A 26996-nucleotide genomic window follows, 5' to 3' on the forward strand; every position below is an offset into this window, starting at 1 on the left:
GGCAGAGCACCGTCTAACAGTGTGTGTCTTGTGGATCATCTCACTTCCCACTTGCAATTGCATCAAATCCTTGTGGCAGCTACCTAATATTCATAGACTCATAGGTCCTTTAGAGATGGGCGTTTTAATGCATTTTTAGCTGTCCTTTAATGTGACTTTAGCTGGTGGGAGTGAGGAGATGGTATCATGTTGCCACTCAGTACTCCACAAATCAGTTACAGAACCTCTTTGCATTAGACCATTCACCAAGATATAGATTCAAATTATTATTTATTTTCAATTGCGATAAAGCTCCACAGGTGTCCATTGTGCTGCACAGAGATGACCAAAAATAGGGTTACTATCAAAATCTGCTTACAGCGTAAGGGTTCAAGCCTGCAAAAAACTTACTACTGAGTGCAGTGTTTCCTTGGGTGAGCGGCCTCGCTGAATCCGGTAGGGCTACTTAAGGTAGTAAACACCATCTGCATGCACATCTCCACAGAATAGCTTTCTCTTTCTGATAAAAGAGAAGTGAAGTCTCTGGCTTTCTGACAAAAATGACAATTTAAACAATAAACATTTTAAACCAATATTGTGCTGTCTCCTAGTCTGCAAATGGCTGCAGGGCCTGGGTGATGCTGCCCAGAACTCTTGCAAGCTTCAGAAGGATGAAGGTTGATCATCTGGTCACTTCTCACCCTGGTGCTGCCTGGGGGAAACTGAGTTGCCTGATTTGGCACTGGGGAGAAGGACCCCAAAATGGAGACTGGGATTGGATGATGTAATGGAGATGCCTCTGCATGTTATACAGAAGGCTGAGGGAGGGGTAGAACAGCTGAAATCCCTGTGTATGCTCCCTTGGTGCAGCCAGGAGGTGCAGATGAATAGATTTTCCTCTACCTGTCTCTAGCAAACATGGGAAAGTCTTTGGGGGAGGTTTCATGTTTAGACACCTGCTAGCCTGAGGCTGATGTGAAATGTGGAGCTCCCAAGGCAGTGTCCAGAAGTTGCAGCTTGATACTTTCAGCACCTTCCATTTTCCTAGCCGGTGTGAGGAAAGGCTGAGAGGTTTGCCTTCTCATTAGGGTATTGTCCTGGATAGTAGCACCGCCTTCTGTATTATTGTCCTTGGGCTAGTAGGTTTCTTTCTGTAACTCTAAAGTGTCTGGTAAAATGTTCAAGCCCAAGGGAAGTATAGGTGGAAGAATGGAAGGGATATGCATCCGACGAAGTGGGTATTCACCCATGAAAGCTCATGCTCCAATACGTCTGTTAGTCTAAAAGGTGCCACAGGACTCTTGGCTGCTTTTACAGATCCAGACTAACATGGCTACCCCTCTGATACTTGAGAGGGAGAAGGCTTTTTTCTTATTCAATTGAAAGTGTAGTGCAGTATAAATATATAGTGATTCTTGAGGGAACGGAGAGGAGAGACAAAATGTAGAGGAGGAAGCAGAGGACTAAAAGAATGGATGTATAGGGAGAGAAAAGGAAGAAAGTGATGACAGTGCAGAAAAGAAGCCCCGTGGCCTTCTAGGAAAGAAGAATAAAAATTGAAGGAGATGTAAGAAGACTTAACAAAACCAGGAGAAATGAACTAGGTTGCATTTTAAAAAAAGCATATAGAAAGGTGATTGTATGCAATTAACATTTGTACTTTTAATCTGCAGAAGGTGAGGCTCTGAGGGTATGTCTACACTATGGGATAATTCCGATTTTACATAAACCGGTTTTATAAAACAGATTGTATAAAGTCGAGTGCATGCGGCCACACTAAGCACATTAATTCGGAGGTGTGTGTCCATGGTCAGAGGCTAGAGTCGATTTCCGGAGCGTTGCACTGTGGGTAGCTATTCCATAGCTATCCCATAGTTCCCGCAGTCTCCCCCGCCCCTTAGAATTCTGGGTTGAGAGCCCAGTGGCTGATGGGGCAAAAATCATTGTCGCGGGTGGTTCTGGATAAATGTGGTCAGTCATTCCTTCCTCCGGGAAAGCAACAGCAGACAATCATTTCACGCCCTTTTTCCCTGGATTGCCCTGGCAGACGCCATAGCACAGCAACTATGGAGCCCGTTCAGCTTTTTTTTTTTTACGGTCACCGTATGTGTACTGGATGCCACGGACAGAGGCGATACTCCAACGCTGCACAGCAGGATTCATTTGCTTTTGCATGATAGCAGAGATGGTTACCAGTCGTTCTGTGCCGTCTGCTGCCAGTGTAATTTGGCAATGAGATGACGGTTATCTGCCCTTCTGTGCTGTCTGGTGCTATCATGGGTGCCCCTGGCTGAGATCGGCCGGGGGTGCAAAAGCGAAACTGGGAATGACTCCCCGAGTCAATCCCTCCTTTATGGTTTCTAGAAATAGAGTCAGTCCTGCCTAGAATTTGGGGCAAGTGTACTAGAGAACCAGTGTACCAGAGAACACAGCTGCTCCGTGTCAGATCCCACAGAAATGATGAGCTACATGCCATTCACGGGGGGTGCCCCTGCAACAACCCCACCCGTTGCTTCCCTCCTCCCCCAACCTTCCTGGGCTACCGTGGCAGTGTCCCCCGCATTTGTGTCATGAAGTTATAAAGAATGCAGGAATAAGAAACAGTGACTTGTTAGTGAGATAAAATGAGAGGGAGGCAGCCTCCCGGTGCTATGACAGTCCAGGCAGGACATTAAGCGGTGTGGGGGAGAGGAGCCCAGCATGCCGCTGCTATGATAGTCCAGGCAGGACAGAATCTTTTATTTACACAGGAAAGGGAGGGGGCTGATGGAGATCAGCCCCCAGTGGCTATGATGAAGACGATTACCAGCCGTTCTGTCCCATCTACTGGGAATGACCAGGAATCATTCCTATTTTTACCCAGGTGCCCCTGAGGCCAGCCAGGGGCATTCAGCAGTTATCAAACATGTACCGTCTGCCACCAGGGAGAGGAGAGGAGTGGATACTGCTCTACACTGCTGCAGCATCGCGTCTACCAGCAGCATTCAGTAGACATAGGGTGACATTGAAAGAAGTCAAGAAACGATTTCTTTCACTTTTCTTTCACGTGGGTGGGGGTTAAATTGACGATCTAGTCCCTGAACCACACCGGACAATGTGTTTGAACCTACAGGCATTGGGAGCTCAGCCAAGAATGCAAATACTTTTCGGAGACTGCTGTGGACTGTGGGATAGCTGGAGTCCTCAGTACCCCCTCCCTCCCTCCGTGAGCGTCCATTTGAGTCTCTGGCTTCCCGTTATTCTTGTCACGCAGCACTTTGTAGCCTGTAGATTTTTTTTTCAAATGCTTTGGCATTTCGTCTTCTGTAACGGAGCGCTGATAGAACAGATTTGTTTCCCCATACAGCAATCAGATCCAGTATCTCCCGTATGGTCCATGCTGGAGCTCTTTTTGGATTTGGGACTGCATTGCCACCCGTGCTGATCAGAGCTCCACGCTGGGCAAACAGGAAATGAAAATCAAAATTTCGTGGGGCTTTTCCTGTTTACTTGGCCACTGCGTCCGAGTTCAGATTGCTGTCCAGAGCGGTCACAGTGGTGCACTGTGGGATACCGCCCGGAGGCACCAATACTGTGGATTTGCGGCCACACTAACCCTAATCCGATATGGTAATACCGATTTTAGCGCTACTCCTCTCGTCGGGGAGGAGTACAGAAACCGATTTAAAGAGCCCTTTATATCGAAATAAAGGGCCTTGTAGTGTGGATGGGTACAGCGTTAAATCGCTTTAACGCTGCTAAAATCGGTTTAAACGCATAGTGTAGATCAAGCCTGGGAGTATGTCAGTACAGGTATTGGAAGCCTAGTCCCCAGGCTAGTATACATTGAGTATATATTTGAAATCCAGGTAGAAGTTAGTGTGGGATTTGCAGGTATAGAGGAAAGTTGTGACTGTATTTTGTAGAGTGCATTGTCTTTAAACTGCTAGAATAATTCCTCAATGTTTCATGTCAACTGTTTATGCAGTAGTTTAAGCTGCCACTGATATGGTCATGCAGAGCTTGTAATGAATGCAGTTTCGTATAATCCTGGAGACTTCATGTCAATTGTCGGGTAAAGTTTAAACTTTATTTTCTCTGGTGAGTTCAGTGACTAAGATGGTTATCCTCAAATGAAACTGATGACAAATAAATGAGTAATAAGCCAGCGAAAGGAACAGATTGTGCCACCTTGTGATGACATGCATGACACTTCAAGTGCTGTCAGCAAACAAAGCATACGAGTTCTACTGAGTGAGCTAGAAAGAATGCCTTTTTTTTTTTTGGTGCCGTGTGAATCTGGTTCACTTTTGGGGCCTGCGTACATGCAGAACCTTCCCCTGTATGTTAAGGGCATGGAAGGAGTTTGTCTCGCTTGGTGGATGCAGGATGAACAGTGAAAGAAACTTATGATCATAGAAATGTAAGCCTGGAAGAGGGCTTGAGAGGTCTTTTTCATCCCCCTGTGCTGAGGCTGGGCTGGACCAAGCATACTTGGACCATGTCCAGAGGTGGATTAAGGTCTCCTGAGCTGGAGCAAGTGAGGGGCTCTAGCACCATAACTGTGGCCCCACCTCAGTCCTTCTGCCAACAGCCGTGGCCCCTTCTGCCCACAGCCCCACCCCACTCACTCCTTTCAACCCACTCATTCCTGCTGCGGTCCCAAGACTGGAGGCTCACTGTGACCCCACTGTGGAAGCTCCTTCAGCCCTAGGGCCGTGGCAGGGGAGATTTTTCTGGGGGCCTCAAGTTAGCTGGGGTCCTTGGGCATGGGCCCCCACCACTGACCAGGTCTGACAGATGTTTAACCAATTCTTAAACTGCCACTTCTCACTTTGCTCTTATATTTTGGCATCTCTCGCTGGTCAGTTGTTGATAAAATACTAATGTTTCTTTAATGTTTGAAGATGTCAAAACTATTCACTTTAACTTTTAATTTGAAACTGAGTATTCTGTTAATATTACTCTGGACCTGAAGGAATTTTAAAATCCATCTGCCACTTTGATTATACTGACTCTCTTCCTCCCGTAGAAGTTCTCCATTGATAAAATGAAGGTATTCTAAAAATGTGATCCCTCACAGATATTAAGTATGCACTCCAGCAGAATTAGAATGACCAGAAAATGAAGTATGGGAAGGACCAGTGGAAAAGGAGCGACTGTACACAATTTAGTGTAACATTTTCATGGCGTCACAACTGAATAATTTTTTGTGACCTCAAGCACTGGGTCCCAACGATGATAAAAGTAAGTTGTGAAGACCTCCTAGACTGGTATTAGGCAGTGCTTAAAGGCTGAGCAAGAAGGGATTTAATGTTTGTGGGCAGGAAACCTTTTCCAGGCTCAGGCCAGCAGATGGATTTGCCAAACCATTTCAGAGGAAGGCCTGGAGGCTTTTGCTTTATCTGGTGCCAGTTTGGATTGCCATCAAGACAGGACAGACATGTTTTGGGGAACTAAATAACCTTGGTTGCCATAATTCAGGATAAAGAGCTAAAACACAGGAGGAAAGAATATCTTCGCAGCAGGAAAGTTGCCTAGTTAGCATGAATGTCAGGGAACTTTATCAGAATTAACTGCTACATTTTCCTAAGTAGGAAACTTTTTAAAAACTTCTACGTTGTATTGAATTTCAGTTTCATAAGCCTCTTTCTACACCTCCCAAATGCAGAAATCGTATTTGATATCTTGAACTCAGACCTACAAAGAGAGGAACTAGTTTCCTTTCTGTTGTAATATAACAGTCTAAATTGTGTCCATTTACAGGACAATGTTGCAAGGGATCCAAACCCAATTACAGTATGTTACTCTTTCCTGAGTGGATCATACCCCCTGTTTCTGTTAGAGATCTCAAATGAGGCTACCTTTTTTAATATTTTGGCTACTCTTGTATAGCTTGCCATGTCAATAAAATCTCATTGAACTGAACTGAAATCTTACTACTATTTCCTTCTTGGCTTAGCAGTACAATGTCCACTTTTAAAATACTTAAAAAATATTCCGCCTCCCCCAGGGCCGGTGCAAGGATTTTTAGCGCCCTAGGCAAAACTTCCACCTTGCGCCCTCCACACCCCCCCCCGCCACGGGAGAAGTGAAGCAGCAACTGCATGCTCGGGGAGGAGGCGGTGCAGGGAGTTGCCCTGTGTGCCGCCCCCCCTTACTTGCTGCAGGCGGCCCTCCCCGCGTTCCACTGCCCCAGCTCCCTCCACCTAAATGCCAGTGGTGGCCGGGGCAGCCGAAGATCTGGCCGCCATGGTCACTGCTGAAGAAAATGGTGCCCCCCAAATCCTAGCGCCCTAGGTGACTGCCTAAGTCGCCTAAATGGTTGCACCGGCCCTGCCTCCCCCCAAGAAATGTTAGTAAGAAATCAGAAACCTCAATGTGAAATTGCTTTTCAGACTAGATTTGTCATTCTCTGGTTTTAAGGTTTTGTTTATATAGAGTGAATGTTTGATGTCCCCTGTTGGTCATGGTTCCAGGTTGTTAGAGACATTAATGTGATTAAATGTTTTAAATTGCTTTAATTATATTGCCGTTAAAATGTATTAAAATACCAAGCGACAGGAAAGACTCAGCTTTTTCCTCTCCTTTCTTTCACAGGGGTTCCAGCTTAGCTCTTGTTCCTCTCCAACTGTGTGTGCATGCGCACACTTATGCATGTTTTCTTTACTATTCCCTCTCCACTATGTATCATCAGCAGGGACTGAACCCACAAATTTCAGATCCCCAGCACAGTCCTCTTCCACATCTATCAGAATTCCTGGATTCTCTTCCTGGCTTTGTGAGCACATTTATATGATGTAGTGCCTAGAGGCAGCATAGCCAAATATAAGGACACTTTGTTTAGTTCACTTGGCACTGAGCCTGGGACCTGCGGATATAAAATTATAAGCCTCTAATTCTGAGGAAGTTGCAGACTCAGAAACCTCAATATGTGGTCTCACCACAGAAAGTGACACAGACCCCCCCCTGGGTAAACCCTGTGTCATATAGCTGCTCTAGCACATCATTAGGCTTGTTTCATCTGAAAGACAGGCAGAATGTCTGAGACTTTGATATATTAGAGACTTGAGTCCTAACTCTTCCTCGCATGACCTCTCAGTTGTTTTTCATACAAAATGGTGAATAATACTAACTTTCCCTGAGAGAGGTATGAAGCATTTTCCACTGATATAGATGCTTTTATTTGCTGGAGGAGGGGAATGGCCTACCTATCCTGATAGAAATTGCCAAGTCTCTTGTACTAGCATTGTAAAAATACCAGTCTCCTCTCTTGATGTATGGTTTTAAAATGGCTCTGTGGAGCCATAGGGTTGCATGTAGGTCATGTCTTTTAAAATCACAGTTGATACTAGGGTTGTCATAAGTGCTGTGCTCCAAAACCCCATAGGGATGGGAAGTTGAGTGTAATGGCAGCATACCTTTTTCTCCTTGAAAACACTAAAGTAGAAACTTGTAGCATCTGTAGGCCTGTAAAGGGAAACCTGCTATCATTGAAAGTGGCCAGGGAGAGGAAGGAGTGTTGTCAAAATGCTAAAACAGATCAGGGGAGTGAGGAGTAAAGAAGATGTACCTCAGCTCAGAAAGCATCTCAAAATGGAGCCCTAACCTTCTACAGAGCGCTTCTACAGAGGGTTGCTTAGAAGAGGATGCATTGGCTAGAGCAGATGGATCCTGGCACAACAAAACTAGGTGTAGCAGTGTTTTGAGTTGGAATTTTGCATTCACATGAAGAGACTTGTGCACTTTCAACCAGGCTCAAATTTAACTGTTTTAAAACAGTAGGTTCCTGCCTTATCTCACATTGTGATGTGAGGATCAAAGTACTGTATGGAGTGAGGTACAATGTAGGGTTTCTGGGTTTAACCGTAACATTTTTTTGTATGTGATAGAGAACAAAATATTTTCAAATTTGTTCTTAAACTTTTTTTGTAGCTAAGATTTGTGCCCTGCCCAGCCCTCCTCTTTGTAATAACAAAACTTTCTGACTTTAATCCTAGTTCCAAATGACTTTCATCCAAATACTATGGTTCTTTGTGTTTCTGATACAAAATGGTTGACTTCAAAAGTCAGCTATTTCTTGGCTTGCTGCAGATTACTGTGCTCCATTCTCACATGCTTGTGACTTCAAATGAGTTTGAGCCCTGCTAGAATAGATACTGAAGTTGATCAGTGAAATTTAGGATTAGAGCTTCAAAAAAAGTAGTCACTTCAATTTTTTTTATGCTATCATTTCTGGAATGGTAGTTGGTACAGAGCTTGGTAAGATTTCTAAGCTTACAAATATCAGAATTTGTAGAGTTATTTGACAATTTAATAGAGCTTATTGTACATCTGCTCTGTCTAGTTTGCCACATGGCAGAGTATAATTAAGCCAGAATACTGATTGAACAGTGCATTAGCAAAACAACTTGCTCGTGTACATTATAGTGGTATTAAGTTTGTTGATACATTCATAAAATGTTTAGCTGGTCTGAGTTCCATCCAGTCCCCCAACTCGGGTGCTCAAATGAGGGTGGTAAATGCAGTAGAGGTGGATAGAAAAGGTTTGTCTGAATCCTTACTGGAGTCCCTGTTCTTTTTCCTTGTACTTCCATTATCTGTTTTTCTCAACAGATGGGCAGCAGAGCCAATTACAATCGCTTTCCTTGACATCCCCTGCTGCTACTGCAAGAGTTTGAAATACAATGCTGTATGCAGATTAGACACTTCAGTCCCTCTTTATTTTGTACACTCATACTGGGCCAAAGCAGCAAATAGCTGGCACTGCCCTTCTCAAACATTCTTTATTTCCATGTGTTCTAAATGAATGTTCTTTCAGTCTCTGATTGTGGAACTGTAAGTCTTTCTCCCCCTCTTTTATTAAAAAAGAAAAGAAAAAAAGGTCACATATCATCCATAACTGTTAATTCTCCCTGAACTGTCCAGAACGGTCACTGGAAACAGAAACATACACTTTCCTTTGGCCAGTGATAGTTATCCACTTTTCTGGAAACTAAGGATTTTTAGTTGCGACCCTTGATTCTACTATGAGTCTCTTGACAAGTCAAAACTAGGGGGAAAACATAGTGGTCTTCGGTGCCCTTTTAAAAATGTTAGCACTTCTTATAGACAGTGTTTAGGATGTTTAAAGACCTGTTAGCTTGTCATGATCAGCCCGAAGAGGTTTGGGAGGAAAAAGGTGACAGCAAGAAGATTCATATGGCTGCTTCATTCTTAAGGGATTTAAAATTGATGACTTGGGTTGGTAAGCCCCTGAAGTGTATTTTGAGAGGAGGGTTGGTTGAGTCATGGTGCATGGGCTCAGGAAAGAGGTTCCAGGCATATTTGATCATGTGAAGACCTGTTCATGAAGCACAACAGCACAAGAAGAACAACTCCACATGGACTCCTCCTGAGGGTTGAAATAACAGTCTGGACTTATACATTGAATGCTTCCGCCGACGTGCACAGGCAGAAATAGTGGAAAAACAACATCGCTTGCCTCATAACCTAAGTCGTGCAGAACGCAATGCCATCCACAGCCTCAGAAACCACCCTGACATGATCATCAAAGAGGCTGATAAAGGAGGTGCTGTTGTCGTCATGAACAGGTCAGACTACCAAAAGGAGGCCGCCAGACAACTCTCCAATACCAAATTCTACAGGTCACTTCCCTCAGATCCCACTGAGGAATACACTAAGAAACCGCAACATCTACTCAGGACACTCCCTACACTAACACCAGAAGAAATCAACATACCCTTAGAGCCCCGACCAGGGTTATTCTATCTACTACCCAAGATCCACAAACCCGGAAATCCTGGACGCCCCATCATCTCGGGCATTGGCACTCTCACTGAAGGACTGTCTGGATATGTGGACTCTCTACTCAGACCCAATGCCACCAGCACTCCCAGCTGTCTCTGTGACACCACTGATTTCCTGAGGAAACTACAATGCACTGGTGACCTTCCAGAAAACACCATCCTAGCCACCATGGATGTAGAGGCTCTTTACACAAACATTCCACACACAGGTGGAATACAAGCTGTCAAGAACAGTATCCCTGATGATGCCACAGCACAAGTCTCTGCTGAGCTCTGTGCCTTTATCCTCACACACAACTATTTCAAATTTGATGACAATTTATGTCTCCAGATCAGTGGCACTGCTATGGGCACTCACGTGGCCCCACAATATGTCAATATTTTTATGGCCGGCCTGGAACAACGCTTCCTCAGCTCTCGTCCACTCACACCCCTTCTCTGTCTACGCTACATTGATGACATCTTCATCATCTGGACCCATGGGAAGGAGACTCTCTGAAAAAATTCCACCACGATTTCAACAGCTTCCACCCCACCATCAACCTCAGCCTGGACCAATCTACATGGGAGGTCCACTTCCTAGACACCACGGTGCAAATAAGTGATGGTCACATTAACGCTACCCTATACCGAAAACCTAACGACCGCTATGCCTACCTTCATGCCTCCAGCTTCCATCCCAGACACATCACACGATCCATTGTCTACAGCCAAGCACTGAGGTACAACCGCATCTGCTCTAACCCCTCAGACAGAGACCAACACCTACAAAATCTCCACCGAGCATTCTCAAAACTACAATACCCGCACGAGGAAATAAGGAAACAGATCAATAGAGCCAGACGTGTACCCAGAAGCCTCCTACTGCAAGACAAAGCCAAGAAAGAAACCAACAGGACTCCACTGGCCACCACATACAGTCCCCAACTAAAACCCCTCTAACGCATCATCAGGGATCTACAACCTATCCTGAACAATGATCCCACACTTTCACAGGCCTTGGGTAGCAGGCCAGTCCTTGCCCACAGAAAACCTGCCAACCTGAAGCATCTTCTCACCAGTAACTGCACACCGCACCATAGGAACTCTAGCTCAGGAACCAATCCATGCAACAAACCTCCATGCCAACTCTGCCCACATATCTACACCAGCGACACCATCACAGGACCTAACCAAATCAGCCACACCATCACCGGTTCATTCACCTGCACCTCCACCAATGTAATATATGCCATCATATGCCAGCAATGCCCCTCTGCTATGTACATCGGCCAAACTGGACAGTCTTTACGGAAAAGGATAAATGGACACAAATCAGATATTAGGAATGGCAATATACAAAAGCCTGTAGGAGAACACTTCAACCTCCCTGGCTACACTATAGCAGACCTTAAGGTGGCCATCCTGCAGCAAAACTTCAGGACCAGACTCCAAAGAGAAACTGCTGAGCTTCATTTCATCTGCAAATTTGACACCATCAGCTCAGCATTAAACAAAGACTGTGAATGGCTTGCCAGCTACAAAACTAGTTTATCCTCCCTTGGTTTTCACATCTCAACTGCTAGAAGAGGGCCTCATGTTCCCTGATTGAACTAACCTCATTATCTCTAGTTTGCTTCTTGCTTGCATATGTATACCTGCCCCTGGAAATGTCCACTACATGCGTATGACGAAGTGGGTATTCACCCATGAAAGCTCATGCTCCAAAATGTCTGTTAGTCTATAAGGTGCCACAGGATTCTTTGCTTCTTTAGTGCTTATAATGACATTCCACTTCACAGCAACGTTCGGTGGCTAAATCGTGGCAAGGTTTTGGTGCACTTTGTAAACTGTTTTGATTCAATCAAGGCCTTTTTGTCGGAAAAAGAGCAAAACTACCCTGAACTGGACGATGACAAATGTCTGTGTAAGCTCATGTTTGTAACCACTCACCTAAACGAACTCAGTCTCTGTCTCCAGGGTGCAGGGCAAATGGTTCTGGGTCTTTATGAAGCCTGGAAGGCATTTGTTGTAAAACTAGCAGTTTTTTCTCGGGATATTTGAACTTTGACTTTCTGTGACTTCCAACACATAAAAGAGCTATTGACAAGTTGCATTGTCAGTGTCGATGAGATTGTAAATACAAGAACTGGAATCAGAATTTTCTGACAGGTTTCAAGATTTCCAGCGATTTGGTCCAATGGTTTCTTTTCTAATTAACCTGAAAAGTTCAATGGAAGCGACTTGGATTTGTCTGTATTTCAGTAGATGGGTGTTGAAGATTTCAAAATGCAACTCATTCAGTTTAAAAGCTCAGAATTTTGGGCATCAGAGTTTGGAGATCTGCGGAGATCATGGGGCCTCTATTCTGACCTGCTGGACATCCCTGCTAGTGAAATTTAACTGTTTTGAAGAAAATTGTGTTTGCAATGCTTTCAGCATTTGGATCCACATACCTGTGTGAACAGGTATTTTCATACATGAAATCTGTCCTCTGTCCTTCTCCAATCTGGTTAACAACTGATCCCTCAGAAGCCTGTGTGCAGCTTGAAATATCCAAATACATGCCAGACACTGAAAAACTCAGCAAGGAAAAGCAAGGGCAAGGATCGCACAAAATTGATAAGATCTGCATTTTAATTTATTTTTAAATGAAGCTTCTTAAACATTTAAAAAACCTTATTTACTTTACATACAACAATAGTTCGGTTATATGTTATAGACTTTTAGAAAGAGACCTTCTAAAAATGTTAAAATGTATTATTGACATGCAAAATCTTAAATTAGAGTGACTAAATGAAGACTCGGCACATCGCTTCTGAAAGGTTGCTGACCCTTAGCCTAACCTGTTTTTAAAAACTTGCAATGATGGAGATTCTACAACCTCCCTAGGTAATTTGTTCCAGTGTTTAACTACCCTGACATTTAAAAAGCTTTTCCTGATATCTAAACAAAATCTTCCTTGGGAGAATCTAAGTTTTTAAACAGAAAAATAAATTTTACATTTAAATAGTCTTAGAATCTAGTTAATCTTTAGGGTTGATGTTTTCAAGCTTTTACAATCTTGAGTTTTTGTAAAAAAGCAAACCCAGCTCTATTTTATCATACTAGTGGGGTCTGAATCAAGACTTCTGAGCACTTGACGCTAGCCGTATTGCAGCATCCTTATGAAAAAGCTTAAGCTGCATTATGAAAACGGGCCAGATCAGGAACCTGACGCTTAGGCTCTTCTATGGACTGTGACCACTTAGGGTGTGTTGTATTTTTGTTTTGTGAAACATGAAGTGGCACAATCTTTCTGTGTGGCTTATTAATATAGTTTAAATTCATATTCCATGCACATAGTATATTTTACTGTGTAACAATCCATATTTTGTGTTGCCCAAATTCTGAGAAACTTTAGTTGCACTGAAGATTTGCTTCTGCATCTGTTACAAGGCATCCTCTGAAATCTGCCCCACCTTTCTTTCCATTAATAACTTCTCTTCATCTTGGGGAATCTCTTTATACTTACACAAGCATTTGTATAGTTAACTTGCATTTCCCTTCTCCCTTTCAACTGGCTTTTGACAACTGCTCTCACTTCTGTTGCCCTCCCAACCACTAAGCACCCATTGCAAAGTGCTGTACTTGTCAGCTGTATTTGTACTGGTATGAGACTTAAGTATCTGACTTTTATATTTAGCATTTGGATAACCTGTAACCTAGGTAATGAGTTTGTCCAGGGGAAATTGGGGGTGTACTTTCTATAAGGTTTCTGGTCTGTAGTCTTGTAACTGAATAAAAAAGACAAAGATGCAGTGGCATCAAAAAAGACAGCAGCTGTTCCTCTGCGCCATGTCTATGTAGATTAACCTTATTTTCTCTGTGGGGATGTGTTCAGTGAAGCGTGGTGTGGGAGGGGAAGAGGGGGGTGGAAATCTTTGTTCCGTAGTCCTTACATATTGAGGTCTGTTCCCCATCCTCCTCCATAAAGACTTGCCACAAAGGGGCTTTCAAAATAGCTGCCTTAAGGCATATTATTTCCATCACTACCCATATATCTCCCCCACTCAACTAAAATTAAGAGCAAAGCCCTTCAAAAGGAAAGTATTGCTTTGGAGCCCCAGATCTTTGAAGAGAGCTATTGGAGGGTATTTACAGCCCTTTTCTGTAAAACTAGTGTACACAGTGTTCATTGCCAAATGGAATCTAAATTTCAGAACAGTACTTGTAACAGCATTAATGCTGTTACTCCTAACTTATCTCCTTTTTAATCACAGAAACCCTATAAGGATACAACATGGTGTGTCAGTGCTAATTCATAACAAGGGACAATGGTCTACAAATATCTGAATAAGAAAGTGGGTCTGTTTTTTAGGGTTGCCAGTTTTGGTTGGACATATTCCTGGAGATTTCATCATAACATAATTTTAAATTAAAGATTAGTCTCTAGTTTCTGGAGACTCCAGGAGAATCCTGGAGGTTTGGCAACCTTAGCTCAGATTATCTGAAGTGGAGGAACTAGATTTAAGGGAAATTAATGACATATTTGCATACTCTACTCACACTTACTGAAAGGATTATCACTGGTTATTAATTACTTAATGTGTTCTCAGCTGAAATAAACATGAATTTGTAATGAATTCTGTGCGTTGTGTAATCAAGGCCCTGCAGGTGTATTTTCCATTCTAATTCTAAAAACAGATTTTGTGAATTTTGGCTATATAAAACCTGTTGTGCTCCTGTTGATGTGTGTAAGGAATATAGATTTAGGGATATTGAGATCAGGTTTTTAAGCTTGTCCATGAGATCTTTGCAAACTGCTGGTTATTGCCATCTTGTAACTCTTTCCAGGTAAAGAAGTCAGTCTGCAACTGAGTAGGGTGTGCTAAATGCACAAAAAGGCATTTAAGATACACTGACTGCCTAATGTGAGGCACTCTTTCAAATCTTGTTGGCCTCATTTTTCTGGGCTTATGCTGTATGTGGTATGCAGGTCCTGTCTAGTGTTACAAGAAATATAACTGAAATTCTTCTTCTGTTTTTAAAAAAAATTGCATGTCTGAATTTACTTATAATGCTTTATGTGACAGCACTTAGAACAAAGTTCAAAAGATTTTGTTTTCCAGAACTGGAAGAGTGAAATTGCCTATTCCCAATCAAATCTGTTTAACAACTTCAGTTGAAATTGTGTTAGTGGAATCCAGGTCCTGTTGACAGCCATTTAAAAACTTTACAAGAAAACTTTTTTGTAGGTGTAGAGTTAAGGGATCTAACTAGTTTTTTTTTTTCATGTAATCTTTCATCACTCAATATTGCCCTACCAGACCTGTGCTGTCATCTCTTAAATCAATAGGGTGCTTGGAATAAGTCAAACGCCTTACAAAAGTCCAAGTTATATTATATCTACAGAGTTATCTTTATCAACCTCATTTATTTCTTCAGAGAATGAAATTGGGCTTGTTTGACAAGACCTATTTTCCACAAAATCATGCTGATAGGCATTAATTATATTGCTATTCTTAATTCAACTGAATTTCTTAGTAGCTTTTCCAACATAAGAATAGTCATCCTGGGTCTGACCAAAGGTCCGTCTAGCCCAGTGTCCTGTCTTCCGATAGTGGCCAATGCCAGGTGCCCCGGAGGGAATAAACAGTATAGAAAATCATCCATCGCCTGTCGCCTATTCCCAGCTTCTGGCAAACAGAGGCAAGAGACACCATCCTTGCCCAACCTGGCTAATAGCCGTTGATGGACCTATCCTCCATGAATTTATCTAGTTCTTTTTTTGAACGCTGTTATAGTCTTGACCTTCACAGGCAGAGTTCCACAGATTGACTGTGCATTAGATGAAGAAATACTTTCTTTCTTTTGTTTTAAACTCCCAGTTTTCATTCATTCCTGAGATTGATGTTAGTTTAATTGGCGCATAGTTACCTGGGTAAGACCATTTGCCCTTTCTGAGTATTGGCACATTATGATCTCCTTAGCCAGCTCGTTAGGAACTTTTGGTTGCAAGTTATCTGGGTCTGCTGACTTAAAAATGTTTATGACTAGTAGATGTTGTTTAATATTCTCTCCAGTTACTAATGGACTGGAAAGTAATTTATCCTCATGATACAAGCACATCATCCAACTTCTTTCCAAATACAGAATAGAAGTGTTCAGTGAATACTTCTGCTTTTTCTCCATCATTAACAATTTTGTTAACTCCATCTAGTAATGTGCCTATACCATTGCTAGGATTATCTTTTGTTTCTAAAGTACTTAAAAAGCCACCTTATTGTCCTTAGACCTACCAGCCATAAGTTTTGCCATGATTTCTTTAGCCTCCCTTATCCATTTTCTACACTTCATAACTTCTAATTTATATCAATTGCTATCTATTTCCTCATTTTTAATTTAATATTGCTTTTTTTCCTGTTTCTTATTACTGCCTTCAATTTTCCTCTCAACTGGGATGGCTTTTAGCCAAAATTATCCTCTTTCTTTACTGTGGAATTGTGGCTTTTTGACCATCTAACCAACTCTTCTGAAAGACCTCCCAGTTTTCATTCATTTTTTCTGTTTTAAACTTTTCCTTCCAGTCAATTTTTCTGATTATTTTCCTCATCTTTGGGAAATGAGCTCTCTTGTAACACTAACTGTATATATTGCTGGTGGGAACAGTTTTCTGTTTGCCAATTTTGAATGTAATCAGGTCATGATCATTAGCCCCTAGGTAACCACCAACTTCAAAATCAGGTCATGATCATTAGCCCCTAGGTAACCACCAACTTCAAAATCAGTGATTAATTCATCTTTATCTGTCTTAATGAGGTCTATATTGGGCAAAATATCTCTCGTTGGAAAATTCTTATTTTTAGAAACTCATAAGTCTTACTACTGGCTGCATGAGACCCTCCAATATGTCTCCCAAAGTGAAGTCCCCATAACACCACAATTTGTTTTTGATGCATTACAGACAGGTGCTTTAAAAGTGACTTATCCTGTTCTCTAGATTTGATTTGGGGGGTCTGTAACAGATCCTCACCATCACACCCTCCATTGATTAATATGCATTCAAGAGCCTGTAGGTTCTGAGTTATCAATAACTCTAAAATAAGGAATGGTATTTTTAATATACACTGCCACCCTCTCATCTTTATCCTCCCCGAACAGGCTTTCTGTTAGGGGGCTCTGAGCCATGAAGGAATTGAGGGCCCGCTGGCACTTCTACAATACAGATAATATATCTTTGCAACAACTTGATTGAATCTTCCTTGCCAACCTCTTTGCTCCCATACACCCCCATCCCCATTAAAATAAATACAGTAAATATACTTTCTCGAAGAAGGCAACTGAAATGTCTCTTCCTCCCAACCTAGACTTCTCATAACTTGACCATGGTATGAGCCATATGTAATTATGTGGGACTGGTAAATTTGTGGAGGGGAGTGTGAGAGTTTAAGAATTGGGGTTTTAACAGGAAATTGGCTTAAACCTTAACCATGCAATAACTACCACTATTTGTAATCAAACTTCTGAAGTATGTTAACAAACTACATTTCCTTGCCTGTTGTCTACAAAGAATTCGTGTGACTTAACATGTAACACCTGACATCGGAGTAGAATCTAGATGTGCAATATGGCAGCTCAAAGTCTCTGCCAAATCTTGATGTTTGGGGGAGGGATAGTGAGGAAGGTCTGCAGCTAGGGTCCTTGATTTCAAAAGGGAAAACTTAATTTTTTTTTTTTAAGGGAATTAGTTAGGGAAGGGGACTGGACTGAAGAACTCAAGGATGTGGATGTGCTTGCTGCTTGCTTGAAATACACTGTGTGATCTGTTTGTTTGGGGACCCATATACTGACCGTGTGGGTGCTGAGCCTAGCGGCCTGCTAGGCAAGGCTGAGAGCTTCTAAATGAGGCTTTGATCTCTAAGCCCTCTAGCATCCATCAACCCTTCAGGGCCACCCAGAGGTGGGGGCAAGTGGGGCAATTTGCCCCAGGCCCCACAGGGTCCCCCACAAGAGTTTTTCGGGGCCCCTGGAGTGGGGTCCTTCACTCGCTCTGGGGGCCCTGGAAAACTCTCGTGGGGCCCAGGGCCCCAGAGCTGCTTCTGCTTTGGGTCTTCGGCGGCAGGGGGTCCTTCCACTCCGGGACCCGCAGCCGAAGTGCCCTGAAGACCCGCGGCGGGGGGTCCTTCCACCCCGGGACTCACTGCTGAAGTTCCGGGTCTTCGGCAGCAATTCCACCGAAGACCCCAGGCCCCCTGAATCCTCTGGGCGGCCCTGCAACCCTTAACCGGGAGGAGGGGCTACTCAGGAAGACCAAGGCTTTAAAAAGCCTGCTCCTAAGTGACCAGAGGAGTGGCTAATGGGAGTTTTGTGACGGAGTTTACAGAGGGGGCGTGTGTGGGGGGCTATATACACATAACATTAGTTAAACTTAAACCAAAAACACCCCCAGTAAAAACAAAACAACAGCAACAAAAGAACGAGCTTCAGGAGTAAAAAGAGAATGCAGGCAGAGTCCAGCAACAGAGTAGGGACTATCCAATTTATTGCACCCCATGCAGCTTTTATGATTACCTGCCCTGTGGATGGGTGGTATCTGTGTGCATTCAGTGCAAGGAGCTCCTGGCCCTCAGAGACTGGGTACGGGTTTTGCAGACCAGAGTGGCTGAACTGGAGGAGCTGAGGGAGACAGAGGTACATAGATGAGACTTTCCAGGATACAGTAGAACGGTTCCTCCCCCGCTCTGACAGTGTCTGTGCTATTGAGGAGGATGAAAGTCTCAGTGAAGGAGAACATCCAACTGGAGGAGAGGGAAACTATCCCATAGTTGAGACTCTCCTTCCAGATGATGTTGTGATATCCTCCCACACTGAGGATGCCTCTCCGGGGCAGAGAACTCCAGTTATTAGGAAGAGACAGGTAATAGTTTTCGGAGATTCAATCATTAGAAACATAGATAGCTGGGTTTGCGATGACCGGGAGAATCGTATGGTGACTTTCCTGCCTGGTACAAAGCTTGTGAATCTCCTGAGACATCTAGATAGACTTGTGTGTAGTGCTGGGCAGGAGCCGGTGGTCGTGGTACATATAGGTACCAATGACATAGGGAAGGGTAGGAGAGATGTCCTGGAGGCCAAATTTAGGCTGCTAGGTAAGAGATTAAAGTCCAGGACCTCCATGGTGGCATTCTCAGAAATGCTTCCAGTTCCACTCACTGGGCCAGTTAGACAGGCAGAACTGCAGGGTCTCAATGCGTGGATGAGATGAGGGTGTAGGGAAGAAGGGGTTTAGATTAATTAGGAACTGGAGAAACTTTTGGGAAATGGGGAGCCTATACAGGAAGGATGGACTCCACCTAAACCAAATGGAACCAGATTGCTGGCACTTAGCTTAAAAACTGCTCTACAACCTTTTTAATGTTAAGGGCTGGGGGAAAGCTGACAGGTGTGCAGGAACACATTGTTCAGACAGAGACATCCCTTAGGGGAGGATCTACTAATGGAAATTCTCTATGTCCTAGTAAGGAGGAGAGGATGGAAGAATATAAAACACAGGTAGGATCTGATGAGAAACTGTCAAATGGAAAAAAAAATCCCATTCAATTACATCATGTAATGGCAGACAGCTAAAAAGTGACAAGTTTGTAAAGTGTTTATATACCAATGCTAGAAGTCTAAATAAGATGGGTGAACTAGAGGATATTGATGTAATAGACATCACAGAAACTTGGTGGAATGAGGGTAAGCAATGGGACACAGTAATACCAGGGTACAATATATATCGGAAGGACAGAACATGTCGTGCTGGTGGGGGAGTGGCACTATATGTGAAAGAGAGCCTAGAATCAAATGAAGTAAAAATCTTGCATGAACCAAATTGTACCATAAATCTCTATGGATAGTAATTCCATGCTTTAATAGTAAGAATATAGCAGAAGGGATCTACTACCGCTTCTCTGACCAGGATGGTGATAGTGACTGTGAAATGCTCAGGGAGATGAGAGGCTATTAAAATAAACTCAATAATAATGGGGGATTTCAATGATCTCCATATTGACTGGGTACATGTCACCTCAGGACTGGATGCAGAGAGAGTTTCTTGACACCTTAAATGACTGCCTCTTGGAGCAGCTAGTCCTGGAACCCACAAGAGGAGAGGCAATTCTTGATTTAGTCCTAAGTGAAGCACAGGATCTGCTCCAAGAGGTGACTGTAGCTGGACCCCTTGGTAATAGTGACTATATTATGCTTAAATTTAACATCCTTCTGGTGGGGAAAGCACCACAGTAGCCCAACCCTGTGGCATTTAATTTCAGAAAGGGGAACTATGCAAAAGTGAGGCGGTTAGTTAAACAGAAATTAAAAGGTACAGCGCCAAAAGTAAAATCCCTGTAAGCTGCATGGAAAGTTTTTAAAGACACCATAATAGAAGCTCAACTTAAATGTATACCCCAAATTAAAAAACATAGTGAGAGAACCAAAAAAGAGCTACGTGGCTAAACAACAAAGTAAAAGAAGCAGTGAGAGGCAAAAAGGCATCCTTTAAAAAGAGGAAGTTAAATCCTAGTGAGGAAAATAGAAAGGAGCATAAACTCAGGCAAATGAGGTGTGAAAATATAATTAGGAAGGCCAAAAAGGAATTTGAAGAACAGCCAGCCCAAAACTCAAAGTAATAGCAAAATGTTTTTTAAGTACATCAGAAGCAGGAAGCTTGCTAAACAACTAGTGGGGCCACTGGACGATTGAGGTGTTAAAGGAGCACTCAAGGACAATAAGGCCACTGCAGAGAAACTAAATGAATGCTTTGCGTCGGTGTTCACAGCTGAGGATGAGGGAGATTCCCAAGCCTGATCCATTCTTTTTAGGTGACAAATCTGAGGAACTGTCACAGATTGAGGTGTCATTACAGGAGGTTTGGGGACAAATTGATAAACTAAACAGTAATAAGTCACCAGGACTGATGGTATTCACCCAAGAGTTCTGAAGGAACTCAAATGTGAAATTGCAGAACTACTAACTATAGTCTGTAACCTATCATTTAAAACAGCTTCTGTACCAAATGACTGGAGGATAGTTAATGTGATGCCAGTTTTTAAAGAGGGGCCCCAAGGTGATCCCAGCAATCACAGGTCAGTAAGCCCATCTTCAATACCGGGCAAATTGGTTGAAACTATAGTAAAGAACAAAATTGGCAGACGCACAGATGAACATAATTGGTTGAGGAAGAGTCAACATGGTTTTTGTAAAGGAAAATCATGCCTCACCAATCTACTAGAATTCTTTAAGGGGTCAACAAGCATGTGGACAAGGAGGATCCAGTGGATAAGCTGTAATGGGATAAGAGGGAAGGCCCTCTCATGGATTGGTAACTGGTTAAGAGATAAGAAACAAAGGGTAGGAATAAATGGTCAGTTTTCAGAATGGAGAGAGGTAAATAGTGGTGTCCCCGAGGGGTCTGTACTGGGACCAGTCCTATTCAACATAATCATAAATGATCTGGAAAAAGGGGTAAACAGCGAGGTGGCAAAATCTGCAGATGATACGAAGCTACTCAGGATAGTTAAGTCCCAGGCAGACTGTGAAGAGCTACAAAAGGATCTCTCAAAACTGGATAACTGGGCAACAAAATAGCAAATAAAATTCAATGCTGATAAATGCAAAGTAATGCACATTGGGAAACATAATCCCAACATAAATTAGCTCTTACCGCTCAGGAAAGAGATCTTGGTGTCATAGCGGATAGTTCTCTGAAAACACCCACTCAATATGCAGCGGCAGTCAAAAAAGTGAAAGGAATGTTGGGAATCATTAAGAAAGGGATAGATAATAATAAGACAGAAATATCATATTGCCTCTGTATAAATCCATGGTACGCCCACATCTTGAATACTGCGTGCAGATGTGGTTGCCCCATCTCAAAAAAGATATATTGGAATTGGAAAAGGTTCAGAAAAGGGCAACAAAAATGATTAGGGGTATGGAATGGCTTCCATATGAGAAGAGATTAATAAGACTGGGACTCTTCAGCTTGGAGAAGAGACGACTAAGCGGGAATATGATTGAGGTCTATAAAATCATGACTGGTGTGGAGAAAGTAAATAAGGAAGTGCTATTTGCTCCTCCTCATAACACAAGAACTAGAGGTCACCAAATGAAATTAATAGGTAGCAGGTTTAAAAGAAACAAAAGGAAGGATTTCTTCACACAACACACAGTCAACCTGTGGAACTCTTTATCAGAGGATATTGTGAAGGCCAAGATTATAACAAGATTAAAAAAAACAACTTGATTATATTCATGAAGGATAGGTCCATCAATGGCTATTAGCCAGGATAGGCAGGGATGGTGTCTCTAGCCTCTGTTTGCCGGAAGCTGGGAATGAATGGCAGGGGATGAATACCAGTTCTGTTCAGTCCCTCTGGGGTACCTGGCATTGACAACTGACAGAAGACAGGATACTGGGCTAGATGGACCTTTGGTCAGACCCAGTATGGCCGCTCTTATGTTTGACTTTAGAATTCTGACTTCAATTGAATGGTGGTTTTTTAGTCCACACAATACTTTCAAAGTACCTTTTTTTTTTTTTTTAACCCTTCTTACACTTACTTTGTACCTAGTTTTGGGGAAGAGGTTGGTGGTTTTGTGTGTGTGCGTGCATACAGTATTTTAGGGGAAAAAAGAAACTTCCAGTTGAAAATATTTTTGATTTTACTCAATGAACATCCATGCCTAACTACTGCTTGAAGTGTCTGCTGCAAAGCAGTACATTTGCTAATCATGCAAGTGACTTGCATTCCAGATCCATATTGATATTATCTAACAGTCTGCAGTTCTACACTAGGGTGTTTGTGACATTTCTACTTTTTTCAAAAGGAAAAAAATCCATCCACAACCCTCATGAAATAACAAAATGCAAACTTAGCTTAAAGGAGAAGCGTAAGTCTCTGTCCTAGTTGGTGTTTTGTTTGCTGGTGGAATCTGTGATCTGGCTAGTTTATTTTGGTGGTATGAGTAAAATGAATCTTGACTGCTAATGTCAAGATACTTGTAAGTACAGAGGAACAACTCTGACATTACATTTGGTCAGACAGTTAAAACGCTCAACAGAATTTTTTTTTACGTAATTTAAATGCAGTAAGCAGGGATATCTAAATTTAGCAAAAATGCTTTCTATTGGAGAGACTGAAGAAGTATGTAGTACTTCAAAATATATGTATTGCTGCTCATGTTTCCTAAAACTAGTGGGCAGAAAGATCCAATTTCTGAATAGTTTGGTCTCGCATGTAACATCTGTGTAATTTCAGTGGTGATTCAGAAGCTCTGGGATATCAATTGAATATAAAAATCTTACGGGGAAAGACTTTGTGTGTGAGATTTCTCGTTTCTTCATTGTGGGCACTAGAAATCTGAACTTTTCAGCTGGGGACTTGGCTGTCACTTTGTGCTAACAGTGAATGAGCATGACTTTCCATAACTGAAACAAGGTAGGAACAGCCAAAAGGCCAATCCAGAGTATAATTTTCAAAGCAATTCTTTTGCTTCTCTATCCCTTCCCGCACACTGAGCACTTCATTGGCTCCAATCCAAGGAGGGCTGTATGCTGCTCTTCTTGAAGTAGTTAACACTGTTCCTGAAATTATCAGAAGAGATGATTAAAAGAAATCTTCCTTCCTATACTACTAAGGCCTAGGCATGCTGCATGTGACCTCTCTTGGCCTAGGAATAAAGAACCAACCTGGTGTCTCTAATTGATTTTTTTCTCCTCTGACCCTCAGCAAATGGTAATGCACATGCTATTGCTAGACCACCAGCTCAGCTTTTAGGTCGAAGGACAACTTAATGCACTCAACCGGATTTTTCCTTTTGCAGGAAGAAGAGATGCCAGATGTAGAAATTGACATTGATGACCTTCTTGATGCAACTAATGAAGAGGAGAGAGCTATCAAATTACAGGTAAAATATTTTTCCTAAAGTAAACTTGAAGATAGCTGACTTAACATATCGGGGTCACTATATCTTAATTCTGAATGACTCCGTTCTGGTGGTAGCCTTAGAATGAGTATTTCCTAAATTTGAGAAAAGGGAATTTAATGTAACCTATCTAGGACTACTGTCTGAATGTAAACAGATTCCCTAGCATTATGAGGAAACTCCTTGAATGAGGTTGACAATAGTGAAAATACAAGGTCCAGTACGCCAGTGAGAGAGAGAATTATTCTGAGAAGTAGTAGAGCACCTTAACTTTTCTCCAAGTGTAATTCGTATTGTAAAATATGAAGAGGGAAAAACCCATGAGTAACTTTAAGAACCTCAGAAATCAGTGAATCTTCTGGTCATGACAGTGTTGGCATTCTTCTGTATTAATGCATGTATACTGATCCCTGTGGTCTTCATTACATTACTAATCTTTTCCTAGCCATGAAAAAATAACTACAACTTCTATTGAAACGTGCAATTTTTTGAGCTTAACACATTGGTAGCCATTCAGGGCTCTATCTAAAAATGAGCAGAAAAAGATCAAGATAGTCAACAAGAAACAACAGAACAGGGAAATCCAAAGTATGTCAGTTGAATTAGGCAATTACAGTAGACTTGCTCTAATTCCATAATCTTGTTTGAGGTAAATGTTAATGAAATGGAGCAGGGGAGGGAAGAGTGGGGAGAAAGGAAGAATAACTGTGTGTCTGGAAATGACACTTCAAGCCAATGCGGGACTTGCAATAAAATGGGTAATAGATAAGATAGATGAGAGGAAATGGAACAAGATCTAGTATACAGACATTCATCCCAGTTCACATGTTATGAACCCAGTTAGTGATGCCCTAGTGAAAAGTTCCCAGTAAAAAGTTACTTGAATCTTGGGCTGTGTTGGGGGTAGTGTTTGTATGCATGAAATCTTAACTTCTCCTCCTCTCTCTCATCTCCTTGGCGATGTACAAATTGGGATTTTGAATGTAGAATTCCTTTTTAAGGAAGCTGCTACTACTTCCCCTCTGAGCCCAGTGGTGTTATCCCTTTCTGCTAGAGATACTTTGCTCTACCTATGCTGCTATGCTCTGTAAAGATTGCACATCTCTCCTCTGTAAACTACATGAAAACTAATAGACATAGCTTAATTATATATGGGAAAAACACTATGAAAGTATGATAATCTAGATTATAGATTTGTTTTTACTTTTCAAAACTGACATGATTTAATACAGAAACTGACAATTCTTTCATGTTATACTTCTAGGAAGCTCTTGTAGACTGCTACAAACCAACTGAGGTAAAGTATCCCTTTTCTTGAATACCATTTTTCCCTGTTAAACAATGTAGTTGTACTATAGCTATCTGTATCTTTAGGTAAAAATATGGGAATGCTGATTTGGAGTTGAGGGGGTCTGAACATTTCAGGCCTGACAGTCTCCCCTGGAATGCTAGAGTTCTGTTATTTGACTTGAGCAGGATTGGGCTTTTTGGAAGAAAGTTGATTATTCCTAGCTAAGTATTAAGGTTTTGATTTCTGATGCAGGTAAAATGTGCAAACTATTAATGTGGTGTTACTTGTCCTTCTCTAATGCTTTGGTTGCCTTCAGGAATACCTAAATCAAGATGTGAAGCTCAGATGTAAAGAAGTGAACAAATGGAATTACTTCATCTGAAATGATAAAAATCTAACTGAACGAATTACTATATTTGTGTAAGATTGTTTCAACCTATTAAATGTATTGTATGGTCTCCTAAGCAAGACCATTAGACTCTCGTCTTTTTTAGCTTATCTTTGGGGAGAGACTTGCATCTTATTTTACAGACATTTGTTTGAGCTGTATGGGTCCAGCCACCTTATAAATGGATACAAATACAATACAGTGGAATGATTAAGCCAACAGACTTCTATTAAGTGGATATTTGCATCAAAGTTGAGAAAATAGTTGTATGCACCTATACCACAATTGCACATGTTTACTAGGAAGAGTGAGCCTGGTGATCCAACAGATATTTTGGCTTTATGCATAAAACCGCAATAGTTGAACTACTAAAATGCATGATCAAAGCTTTTAGGTTACTGAACAGTTTTTATTTAAAATAAAGTGGTCCCCATTATAAAAATCAATACTTTCTGAACAAATGCCAAATAGTGGTATCTAAGATACTGCAGTTGTGGGTAGGAAATGCCTGGTAGCTTGGATTCCACTATTTGATAACTGCTGTAGCCAAGCTGTATTTGACAGGGGGGTGTGCCATTATTAAACAAGACTGTGGGCAACTGGTTCTGTGTCAGGGGAGAACAGGGCTGAAATGGCTGTAATCTGAGCTGCTTTCTTTAACATAGAATACTGAAGCAATCTGTCAGGCAAAACCTCTGTCATGGTTGAAAGGACAAGTCTTTGTCTATTTCTGCCTTAAATTCTTACAGAACCTTATACTGGAGAAGTCTGTTTATGACTAGTTGCTGCAGCAATGGCCAATGAAGTCTTTTGTTTGTGATGATGGAAATGTTGCTCAGAAAGGCTCGAATACTAATGCTTGTATAGCTTATTCTTCAGTGTAATGGAAATGGTAGAGGTGATATGTTCCTGGGATTTCTACAGAGATACTAGGCTAAAAGGCCAAGTCTTCCTGATGTGTCTCACAGTAGTTGTTCTACATTTGAGTTGAACCAGTCAACATATTCCAGCAAAGGCCATTGAACTTCAATTGTTTTTCATGCTATTGGTCTGGATTACTGATCTGGTGTCAGGAACCTGACATTGCTGATGTCCCTTGGCCTCTGAGGTGGAGGAGGTGGAGAGAGGAAGGGTGAAGAGATGCAGAACAGGAATAGCTCAAATGGACTTATCGAGGGTGGCTTTGAATGGGTGTCTTCTGTTTTAATCTTGCAAGATTACCCTGTTATCCCAATTAGATAAATGTGTGAGGATGGCTTTTTTGGGAGCAAAGGGTAGGAGAAGAGGGATCAATTAAAAAATTAGTTTAAGATAAAATTTGTTTTGCTTAAAAATCTGTTCATTATACTAAAATTCTGTCTAGTTTTTGAGACAGATAAAAATTTTATTTCTTTATTTTAAATGCACACCTGACACTTGAGAATGAGGTAGTGTTCGGTGTTTAACATAATTTTAGAAAATATCTGTATGCATGAAGGAATGCACGTACAATAAATAAAATAAAAATAGGGTTGATTGGTATGGCAGCTTAAATGGAATAGTACATAAATTTGTGTGTGCACTCAGGGCTGTCCTTAGCCATAGGCAGAACAGGCAGCCTCCTAGGGCACCACTAGGTCTG

The 26996-nt window shown here is 41.9% G+C and overlaps 1 protein-coding gene across 1 annotated transcript in view; it reads left to right on the forward strand.

Annotated features, from left to right (window-relative positions):
• Nucleotides 1-26996, forward strand: part of PPP1R14C (protein phosphatase 1 regulatory inhibitor subunit 14C) — a 63440-nt gene that overhangs the window by 24477 nt on the left and 11967 nt on the right. Inside the window, exons 2-3 of the mRNA XM_030554261.1 lie at nt 23595-23678; nt 24961-24993. Coding sequence (XP_030410121.1) covers nt 23595-23678; nt 24961-24993 — 117 coding nt within the window. The remainder of the gene's footprint in view (nt 1-23594; nt 23679-24960; nt 24994-26996) is intronic.

Source organism: Gopherus evgoodei, chromosome 3 (genome assembly GCF_007399415.2).
Source record: "Gopherus evgoodei ecotype Sinaloan lineage chromosome 3, rGopEvg1_v1.p, whole genome shotgun sequence".
NCBI classification, from domain to species: domain Eukaryota; kingdom Metazoa; phylum Chordata; order Testudines; family Testudinidae; genus Gopherus; species Gopherus evgoodei.